Source organism: Halichoeres trimaculatus, unplaced genomic scaffold (genome assembly GCF_033239565.1).
Source record: "Halichoeres trimaculatus isolate MK-OKI-2021-1 unplaced genomic scaffold, fHalTri1.1 fHalTri1_scaffold_19, whole genome shotgun sequence".
Classification (NCBI taxonomy): domain Eukaryota; kingdom Metazoa; phylum Chordata; class Actinopteri; order Labriformes; family Labridae; genus Halichoeres; species Halichoeres trimaculatus.
In genome coordinates, this window is record NW_027437197.1 from 22084631 (window position 1) to 22095968 (window position 11338).

An 11338-nucleotide genomic window follows, 5' to 3' on the forward strand; every position below is an offset into this window, starting at 1 on the left:
TGCATGTGTGTTAAAGCTAATACCTTAAACTCTGTGAACCAGTGCAAGCATGCAGAAATTAGCTCACAGAAATGATGCAAAACAGAAAACTGACAGATTAACAGGACTAATAGTTTTTAACATGGTGTTCGATGTAGAGTCCCGCTGCTTTGCTCGGATCAGATTGTTGTCTCCTTAAAGGCCGTGGCTTCCTTTCTTGAGGCAGAGATGAACTGAAAGACGGATGGATGAAGGGAGGGATCAATGGATGGATGGATGGGCGAATGTGACCACTTCTGAGGCATTGTCGACAGCAGGGCTGAATAGGCAGCGGGCCTGCCGGCAGCCACTCCCGTATTTATGATCTTCAAAGGAGAGATGACACACACACACACACACACACTCACGCACAACCACAAATGCTGATAGTTACAGGAAAACATATGCTTGTGCAACTGTGGGTACACACCAATTTGCATATGGATTTCTGCTCACTCATCGACACCAACCTTTGTACATGTTGACACACTTAAATGAGGTATACGAAAGAATCGGCACAGCTTTGAAGTGATGTAAAATTAAAATGCATTTATAGAATTTAGAAGTTACACAGTTTACAGTGTTTCTTTTTTCATTTTTTTGAATTGTAAGAGTTGAACGCTTACCCTCTGAAAAACAAGCACCAACACTGCTTTTCTAACTGAGAGTCTACAAGTTAGGATTCTGGGGTTCAGTCTTTTGCTAAAGTGGACGGGAGACAAAGGTTTAACCAAACACTGTAGTGATTGATGGGTTGAAGATTTTGCATTCTAGTTGGGGCAGCTTAGCATGATTTGCATATAAAGATAAAAAAAACAACAACAACCTAGAACTCTACGGGAACTCTTGGATTTAAAAAAAAAAAAAAAAGTTTTATTCTGTGTTTAAATGCAAAAAATAGGCAAGTATTTTTTTTTTTTTTTTTTTTTATCTCAGAGTTATGTGCAAGACTGTTCCAGGATAGGCAGTGAACTGACGTCTTGTTGTTGCTCACTTGCTGTTAAGTAGCATAAACCAACACAAATAGCTCAATCTGCTGGAAACAAGAACAAAAAAAAGTATAAACCAATGGCATAGCCAGAAATTAACCTGCAGCAGAACCTGAATTAAAGTAGATGGGCCACACAATTACTTTCATAAATAGCGCACTAGAATTTAGCATTGAAGTAGGCTTATAGATTCCTCTCTGTATGTCCTCAACCACAACAGGATGCACAGGGGGCTAGAAAAAATGGTCACACTGACCATCTTTTTAAGCCCCCTGAATTACAGATTTATTAACAAAGAAAGCAGCTTCATTGGCTTAAACGAAAAGTGGGCGGGCCTAGACTCAGCCAGGCCCACCCACAGGAGGGAATAAACCCCTAAAAGTTGAAAGCTTTTCATTCATGCAAATTATGTTTTTGCATGGATAAAACAACTGAGATACAATGAGTGAATTGGGTGTAATAGTTGTCACAGTTTGTTAGCCTAGCTTTGGACAGAGCGAGTTTAGCTGATTTCTCCTACACACAAATGGTGCCTCCCATCAACCTCAGATGTCTGATGCTGCCGCTACTTTTGTGTGCACTGCTAGCCAAATACAGGGGAGAAGAAAATACACAATGTGATCATTTGTTTACCATTACACTTTCTGGGTGAGAACATAACTCATTTGCAAATAAACACTGTTAAGAGTACAGTTTTCTTTATTGATGACGCTGGGAGAAAACGTCTTTTTGAGCTTGGGATTCAAGTTCAAGTTCCTGAGTAGAAATTCAGAACGCAGGTACATTAAACGCAGATCTTTGAATTACAGGCTTCTGGTATCAAACAGAATGCACCGTAAGCTAAGCTAGCTAATGTTAGCTGTACTGCTAACTGTAAAGCTAGCCTTCACCCACATGCTCCTGCTCAGTGCCTCAGGTCAGCCAATCTGCTGCTCCTGGAGATCAAAACATAAGCTCGGGGGGGACAGAGATTTCTCTGTTGCTGCTCTAAAGTTATGGAACAAGCTCCACCTCCAGTTACAACAAGTCCCCTCACTGTCCATTTTTAAAACACGTCTTAAAACCCTTTTTTAATCCTTGGCTTTTAACCCAGCTTGAGACTCTTCTCCTTTTTCAGTATATTATAGTTTGTTTTATAGTTTTTCGTAACTGTTTTTATTGTTCTTTAACTGTTTTTAAGAAGAAAAAACTATTTAGTGCTTGCACCATTTTTCTATTGATTTTATTTATTTTAGTGTTATTTATTCATGCCTGTACCATCTTTCCTGTACAGCACTTAGTTTCAGCACTAGCTGTTTTTTCAGAGCTTTATAAAAAAGTTGAGTTGAGTAACTTTAGACTTAGTCGACAGATTTAATTGTCCATCAGACCTTCTAATCTAGCTTTCATGAATTAAATCAGTTTGATAATTCGAGGTATTGACTATCTGAAGAACTGATGTGACTAACAGCTCTGTAAGGGAACTATTCAGCCATAAAAAATCCTGAAATGTGACCAATGAGGTGGTAAATCATCACCAGAGCACATCTCACCATAAAGAGATCGACATAAATTAACACTGGTGGCTCTTTGTGATTTAGATTTCTTTTAACCAGCTTTTTTGCTCCATACTGGGGGAGTCCTAATGAATTTACACAAGAGTCAGTTGACAGTCTATTTCAGCTTAAAGGTAAATATGGCTATAGATGGCTGTTTACTGTGTGTGAATCCCTCTCTTTGCTTTCCTCTGTTCCATCGAGGAACATGAAAAGCGGCGGTGCAGCAAAAAATACTTTACGGTGTTTACACTCACAAATAATAAAACATAAATTGTGGAAACCCTCAGCCTTGTACAGTCCTGCTCATTCAAAGCTGGCTGCCCCAAGAAACAGGGGTGAGACCACTGATTTTCAGCAGGCAAATATTTGAAGAGCTAATTTGGTGGGGTTGGGTTTGCTGGTGTTGAACAGTGTGTGTGTGTGTGTGTGTGTGTGTGTGTGTGTGTGTGTGTGTGTGTGTGTGTGTGTGTGTGTGTGTGTGTGTGTGTGTGTGTGTACTTGAGCCACAAGCAGCCAGACAGCCAAGAGTTATTAAATTAAAGATGTCCATTTTAGGAAGCTTGTAAAAAAAATGTTCATTTTGATGATTTGGCACAGATTAAAGTCATTAACGGATTAATTAGTGAGTCAAATAATCAGCTTGACCGTCAATCAATCACTCAGCGAGTTGTCCTGCCAAAAACCCAGGGGAACAGTCTGTCTCACTGCTGGTAAATTACTCCATTACCCAGTCAGTTCACCAAACACTATCAAGCAAATCAGCCAATGACCCTTGAACTTATCTGATACTGGAATGCAGCCGAGAAAATAAAACACACCAGGCTACCTACTCTGGGAAACAGATTGGTTCAATTGATTGTGATTGTTGTTTACAACCTGAAACACAAAAACAAGGTTGTCAGCATGCAAACTTTTCAAGGGCACAGTCAAAGACAACAACTGGAAATGAGAAGTGGCAGCAATAAAGGGCAAAGCTACTGTTTACTATGCTGTGTTCAGGACTCTCCAGTGCACCCTGCGTGTGCCCAGGAGGGGCGGGGTGGGTGGCAGAGCGGGGACAGCGGGAGAGAAGGGAGAGGAGAGAGGAGAGAGGAGAGGAGAGAGGAGAGAGGAGGGAGGCAGGACTGGCAGGGTGCGGTCTGAAGTGGCAACAGATCGTTTTGGATCACTCAAATCCCTCCAATTCAACTGGAAAGCTGCAGCTTGTTGCGCGCTGGCCGCATCTGGGGAGGAAGAGCTTTCAAACCAGGCAGCGGGGCTGAAGATGTTGTGACAGTTCCCAGCGCAGAAAGAAAGAGAGGGAGAGAAACCACAACACTGCAACTTGGATATCAGTAACCACTCTCTCTCTTTAACTCTCTCACCCACCAAATCGACTTTGAACCTGTTTGTTTAAATACACGGACTTTACAGCCTGCACACTTACTGTTGATTCTGTCAGGCGGAGGGAGCGAAGTTTCTCAGTTTTGGCTCTGTTTTGTTTAGAACAGCTGAAAACTTTCTGGTGTCCTCATGGTGCCGGGTGCAGCCGAGGTGCCGAGCTTCTTTGATCAGAACTTTTCGGACGTGATACAGCGACTGTCACGGACGATGGAGTCGGGAGCTGAACCGGAGAGGTACTGAAGACATCTTTCTCTCTCCCCCGGGAGAGTCCTGCCTCCCCCCGGGGCGATGCGGATCTCTTTCCTCCTGCTTACCGCCTCTCTGTGTGCCTTGGTCCTCCTCCTCGCACCTGCCTCGGAGGGCTGCGGACCGGGGAGGGGGTACGGCAAGAGGCGGCTCCCGAAGAAGCTTATCCCGCTCGCGTACAAGCAGTTCAGCCCCAACGTGGCCGAGAAGACCCTCGGAGCCAGTGGGAGACCCGAGGGCAAAATTACACGCAACTCTGAACGCTTTAAGGAGCTGACGCCGAATTACAACACAGATATTATCTTCAAAGATGAGGAGGACACGGGCGCAGACAGGCTAATGACCCAGGTAAGGAGGTCAGATAAATGAAGTCCATGGATGGACGTGACGCCACGCGCAAAGACAAGACATGGCTCCAAAAACACCTGCAACTACCCATCTTATTTATTAACTTTTACTGTTTCCTTATAATAGAAACTGTTTTAGTTTTTACTTGGATGACTTCAGAAAGAATCTGAACGACCCATTTTACGTCAGACTGATTAGCCACCCGGTTGCAGTTAATTGACTGCTGAATGTTTGTCGTCAGTTGAATGTTTGAACCAAAAGGATTGATTTCATTGACTGCAAGCTTGTCGTTTCACCCCTGGATTTTACTCTTTAACACGTGCTGTGGCTGCTGTTTCCTTGAAAAGCTAATTTCACATCACAGCTCAGCCTTATTTTAATAGACAATCACAATTACAGTAAATCGAGTTCTAACATCTGGAGCACAGTGCGTAAAGACTCTACCTTTTGGTTTTTGTAGATGAGATATATTCCTATATTTATAACCTTGAATCAGAGTAGCTCTTGTGTCTCATAACAGGGTTCCTTACCTTTTCACTTCAAAACCTAACAACCTTCTTTGCTTACAGCCTGCCAAGTCCTTGACTTAGGAGATAGTGAAGACGATTGCTTTGATCTTGGATTAGATATACATCAATTTGTTAATATCATGCTTTTCCCCACTTCTTTATATGGTGTATTGTTATTAAAATTATAACAATAATAATAATTAATATAATTCTTTAAATCAAATTTCTTTAAAAAAAAAGTCTCCAGAGCAACCTGACCTCAGACTTTATGTAAGTGTTTGAAAAACTGCTGAATCATCCCAAACAGGCCACATGGATAGTTGTACTTTGGCCATTCACCTGACAGGATTCACCTGACACAAATACAGCAACAATCTTCATTTTCTAGCATGTGCTCCTACATGTGTGTATGTGCAGAGCGCATCAGTCTTAGGGATATTTATCCATTTATCTACCCTCCCTATTGTTCTCTGGCTGCTCCTCTTTCTCTCTCACCTACACTGTTTCCACCTCTTTATACTGACTATCATGTGTCACCCTGTCTAGCCCACCATTCACACTCACCAAAAAGCCCATTCTGCATGTCCAGCTCATCCACTTATCAAACCTGTTTCTATTCACGTTGACCTTTCTGTCCTCTGACTCCAGCTTCTCCCTCAGTGTTGTTGGAGCACTGATTTCCTCCTGTTGCGTTGTCATTTCTCTAAAAGCCTGCCTCTCCTCTCCCTCCTTGTGCCCATTTTAGCGCTGTAAGGACAAATTAAACTCTCTGGCCATCTCTGTGATGAACATGTGGCCCGGTGTGAAGCTGAGGGTGACAGAGGGCTGGGATGAGGACGGTCACCATTCAGAAGACTCCCTGCACTACGAGGGTCGTGCTGTGGACATCACCACCTCTGACAGGTTAGACATGAAACAATCAGTGGGTTCACAACATGACAAGTCCGCCAAGCTGTCAGTGAGCATTCCGTTTATTTTATTTTTTACTTTGATGTAAAATTTGGCCAAATCCTTTCAAAATTACAAAATTTTGAGTTGCTCACATCAGATTGATAAATGTATGGATGTCAGTGGGAATCTGGTCTTTTAATATTTAGAGCTTTATGCAGTGTTTGCCAAACTCTGATTGAATTACATTTGAACTCATTTTTCTCCACAGGGACAGAAATAAATACGCCATGTTGGCTCGGCTGGCTGTAGAAGCTGGATTTGACTGGGTTTACTACGAGTCCAAAGCCCACATTCACTGCAGTGTCAAGTCAGGTAAGTGACAGTGTGAGTCACAGTGAGTGTATGTGTGTTTATGTTTGTGTGTGTGTGCATTAACTTTAAGTGTGTTTGTGGACAGCTGTCATTACCACTAATGAGGTCGATGCCAGATCCTTTGTTGGCCATTCACTATTGGTTAAACTCCACCTCAGTCAAGTGTGTGTGTGTGTGTGTGTGTGTGTGTGTGTGTGTGTGTGTGTGTGTGTGTGTGTGTGTGTGTGTGTGTGTGTGTGTGTGTGTGTGGGTTTGTGTGTGTGTGTGTGTGGCCTATTGGGAGCCAATCAAAGCAGGGTGTGCACCTGGGCTCTTTGCAGTATCTAGTCACAGATCTTGGCACTATGGCATTAAAAACATGAAATATTTTGATGGAAAAAAAAACATTTTGTTTGTTATGATTGTTATCGATGTTAGGGCTCCTGAGAGGAGATTGCAGTTTGTTATGAAAGAGGCTGAAAAAAATACAAATCATTCACTGTGACCTGATGGGAAAGCAACAAGACCCTCATTGAGGTTATTGGGGTTTTTTTTTTCAATGCCATTAAAGAATTAAGTGCGTTTTAGAGCCGCTTCAGGATGAGTATCAGAGGATGCGATTTTCAAATTTTGGCGTGGAAAAAATTTAAGGGGAAGGAGATCATTTTAGGGGTTAGTTATCTGCATACAAAAAAAGATTGGAAATCCTCTGCACGAGGCAAAGCAATGGTCAAAAAGTTCCTTATAAGGGCTTATAATAAAAATACTACCCAGTGCGTTTAAATGCAAATTCTGTACAGATATTTTTATACTTTGACGCTGCAGGAGCAGGAGGTGTGGTTGTTAAACTAATATTTGTCCAACAGTATTGTCAGTGTACACCCCTTGTTTTATGTCTCAGGTTAAATGCCAAAGTGAAACATACAGATTAAGGATGGGTACCAAATTAGGTACTTGTATAGATACTATATTTGGTACCTTAACGCATCCTTGTGGCTGTGAGAGAATGGACGAGTAGCCGATTTTCCATGCTGGACACGAACACAGCATTGCAAGATTATGTACTAAAAATAAACATGTTCAATTAGAAGTCTTTGAGATTTAATTTTTATACAAACTAATATTTATCACCATATAAACACACAAAAGTACCAAAAATTGGTACCATTGCCAGGTATGGTATCATGTTAAATGTGAAGGGTACCCAACCCTAATACAGGAGCATATCATCTGCGTAAAGATTGATATTTGGACATGGTTGTATATGGAGCTTTCATTGGCTGTGACATGGTGCACAGCCATCCTTGACAAGTGAAGTTCGGTTCTTTTTCGTGATCCAGATCATTTGACTCATCAACAAAATAAATACATAAATAAAAAAACAATGATGAGCTGTATATTTAAAGTTACGGCTCACTCCTCTTTCTGTAACAGTAGTGAGGTTTGTTTGCCTTTTTCTACATGAATTTTTAGTTACAATATACTTCAATTAAAACTTTATGAAACCAAAATCAACTCTATATGAAAATAATCCTTGGCTGAGTTTCCCTTTTCACATATTTTAGACATGATATTCTAGAAATCCATTTTTCCCCTTGTCTGGTACCACCAGCTATTTGATGCCAAACTACATTCTAGCCCTGCGTGGAGGTTAGTGGGCTGTGAGATGATTAACTCTCTCTTTGTTTTGCTGTTGCTTTTCCTTCAGCAGGTTTCTCTCAGATCTCTTATCTCAGTCTTATCACCTCTCGGTCACAGCCCTCCTTTTTCTGCAGCCCTCAGGCTTACAGACACACACACACACACCTTGGACAAATATTTGGCTGCCTTAAGACTGTTTTAAGACGACCATTCCACAAATACATCATGTACATTACTGATGCTTTTTTCATTTACTTAGCATTCGTTAGTCTTAGCTAGATTCTGGTCACCTCTGTTCTGTCCTCCTCAGATTTCTTACTCACTGGGTTCAGAATTAATCTCTTTACAGTGTGCCAGTGCTTTCTCTTTGTGGAACAATTGTCAGTGGGCATGTGACTTTAAAACCCAATCCAAACAAAATCCAGACCCAGGTCTGAGTCTGTGTGCTTTCCTGTCTCTCTGACCCCAGGCCGTGCTCTGACTGTGGTGATACAATCAGCTGGTTATCCATTAGCTCTCACTGACTGCCTTTTCTTGCCACCTTGTCTCACTGTGTCTTAAAGAGCCAAGTAACATAGAGAAACAAGTTCAAATTCATGCTATGTGGTAGTTTTGGCGACATGAATGGATAACTACAGAAAACAAGAGAACATGCTTTTTTAAATCAAGCTGTGTTACTTGTATTGATGTTATAGGAATAAGGTAGAGCTGTTGAAAGAGTTTCAGGAAGAGCAAGTTCTTTTTCCCACAAGTGTTTTTCTGTGGTGTGAATGAGGTCAAAGAATAAGAGACTTGGACGTGAGTCAGATTATATGCATATGTTAACAATCTACCACTGATCCACTGAGATAAAGTTGTCCTTGAGTCAGTGTCAAAGTCTCAGGTTTATTAGACCACTGAGTGATCAGGCATCTACTGTACAAGTCCATGTGCTTCTTCTCTGTTGCTCCAAATTTAGTAAAAAAAAATGAAAGAAATGTCTTAATTTCATTAAGATGGAAAATATTTGTTTTTCTTTTCTTTCTAGAACATTCTGTGGCAGCCAAAACCGGTGGCTGTTTCCCTGGAGATGCTCAGGTCACCCTTGAGGGTGGGTCGACCAAACAGATGCGTGATCTCCAACCAGGAGATCGTGTCCTGGCGTCCTCAACTGCAGACCGTAACGGGCCTCTGGTCTACAGCCCGGTGTTATCCTTCCTGGACCACCAGCCCAACACCACAAAGATTTTCTACACCATCGGCACCAGCTCAGGCCTCAACATCACTCTCACAGCTGCTCACTTGATCTTTGTCACAGACTGTTCAGGAGAAGAGACAGCGGAGGGGCCACTTGTTAGTTCTGTCTGGGACACCAGGCCAGGCTTGAACGCAGGTCTGAGGACAGTTTTTGCCAGTGAAATCCTGCCAGGACAGTGTGTAATCACTTCACAAGAGAAAGAGGGGTCACAGGCGAAACTTTCCACTGTCACATTCATAGAGGAGCAGAGGAACACGGGGCTGTATGCCCCTCTAACCCAGCATGGGTCCATCGTCGTGAATGGTGTGTTAGCATCATGCTATGCTGCCATGGACAACCACCACTTGGCCCACTGGGTCCTGGCCCCTCTGAGATTCTTCTACAGCCTGATGGGGCCCTCAGAGCCACAGACTGACAGCTTACACTGGTACCCCCGGCTTCTACAGAGGCTTGGGCTAATACTGCTGGATGCTGGACACTTCCACCCCTGGGGGTTTGAGTAAGGACTCATGGATGAGCCACAAAGATATGTCTCACACTGATGACACCATTCACTTACCTGTATTCAGGAGAACCAAAGCGGGGCCAAAAGGGACGGTTAATTTTTTTAAGGTGGAATATATTTTTCCAACACTACATGCCTGTACTTGCTGTAAAGATTTGTCAAATTTTGTAATATGACAAAATGAGTTCAGCCCAGGAGGAAATTTGGAAGGCTGGACGACTTTCGTGAGGTTTGAGAATCAAAGGCAGTTCCATAAGCTCTTGATGTAAATTAACTTCCTTATAGAAAATACTCGAGCATCTCATATTTATATAAAGAAAAAATTAATTGTTAAAAGTTCTCCAGAGCAAATTAAAAAACAGGCACTGACATGTAGGAAACACCTGATGAAACAGAGTGTGGTTTAAGACTGTATATGTACATGAAGTGTTGCTGTTCACAAAGTCATCAAAACAAAAATTCGGCTCAAATATATGACATTACTATTTTTTAACATTTGGGCATAGCTATTTGAGCCTTCCCCATGAGCTATGAAATAGCAGGGAGGAATATCAGCCATAGTAACTGTGTATATACATCAGCTTTACGACTTTTTAAAGTACTGTTAAAGTAAACAACTCATGCCTATTCTGTTAATCTGTCAGTCAACTTGATTGTTCCAAACTGATTCTTATTGTTCATTTATATATATACATATATGTATTAATTTAAAAGTTGTTATTTTGTGACATGTTTTTTCATTGTTTCAGGTATAAAAATCAGGTTGGTTGAGACATAAACCACACTCAGGCTGTATTTAACTACTGTATTTAACAACAGCTATGCATTATATTCACCATATTTAAACAGGAGCCATTTTTCTGTGTCATCACGCTAAGGTCAGGAATCTAAAACTATGTTATAACGGATTCATGGATGTTTTCAAGATTTCTTAAAGAAATGATTAACTCATTATGTATTTTTTTTCCCTGCAATTAGCTTCTGAAAAGACAAAATGACAAAATTAAGGTAAAGGTAAAACAAGCCTAGCATGTTTAATAATCCATTGGCTAATACTAGGTAACAGTAGACACTTCTTGGCTGAGGGTGCTGTTTGGCAAAAAGAGTAAATTGGGAATTCATCATGTTTAGTAGTTGCTAATATTTCAAAATGTAATACAACAGTTGATAATTAAGGGCTTAAGGGTACAACACAACAGCTAATGTGAGCTAATCCTGGCTTGGTTTACAACTTTCACACATTAAAGTAAGAGCTCCATTAGCCTGTTGGCTTTTGCAAAAAAAAAAAAAAATCACTGAAGTAGTTATCAGTAGATGTTTTACAGGAAAGTAGGGCGTAATGCTCCTTTAAATGTTTGCCGCTATCTCTTTTTGCTTATGAAAATAACTGGTAAACTGAATATATTGGATTCATTCCACTAACCCTAACCTTAGTGTTATAACAGCATGAGCTTTCCATTTTCAGCTTGACACAGAGAACTCTGGCTGCTGCGTAAATATGTTGAGTTAGAAAATAAACAGAAAATCTCTTTAATCGTTAATAGTAAGTTATTTAATTATTGTCCTTTGCATGGTCTCTTTTTTTTTTTTTTTTTTTTTTGTAATTCATTTATCACCAAAGATTTCAATCACAGTGGCAGAGATACAGATGTGTTGGATAAGAACAGAACAGGAAGAAGATG

The 11338-nt window shown here is 41.1% G+C and overlaps 1 protein-coding gene across 1 annotated transcript; it reads left to right on the plus strand.

The window, feature by feature from the left end:
- Positions 1-4216: 4216 nt before the first annotated feature.
- Positions 4217-9654, plus strand: LOC141808490 (indian hedgehog B protein-like). Its single transcript, XM_074695117.1, has 4 exons — positions 4217-4522; positions 5777-5934; positions 6191-6294; positions 8942-9654. Exons 1-4 carry the CDS (start codon positions 4217-4219, stop codon positions 9652-9654), a joined length of 1281 nt encoding a protein of 426 aa, XP_074551218.1.
- The last annotated feature ends 1684 nt before the right edge of the window (positions 9655-11338 follow it).

What these genes read in the sequence shown, in the direction of transcription:
- LOC141808490 (XM_074695117.1), top strand. Translation starts at nt 4,217, where the DNA reads ATGCGGATCTCTTTCCTCCTGCTTACCGCCTCTCTGTGTGCCTTGGTC. An exon ending in GACATCACCACCTCTGACAG is followed by an intron (nt 5,935 to 6,190) that starts GTTAGACATGAA and finishes TTTTCTCCACAG; the next exon opens with GGACAGAAATAAATACGCCA. An exon ending in TCACTGCAGTGTCAAGTCAG is followed by an intron (nt 6,295 to 8,941) that starts GTAAGTGACAGT and finishes TTTTCTTTCTAG; the next exon opens with AACATTCTGTGGCAGCCAAA.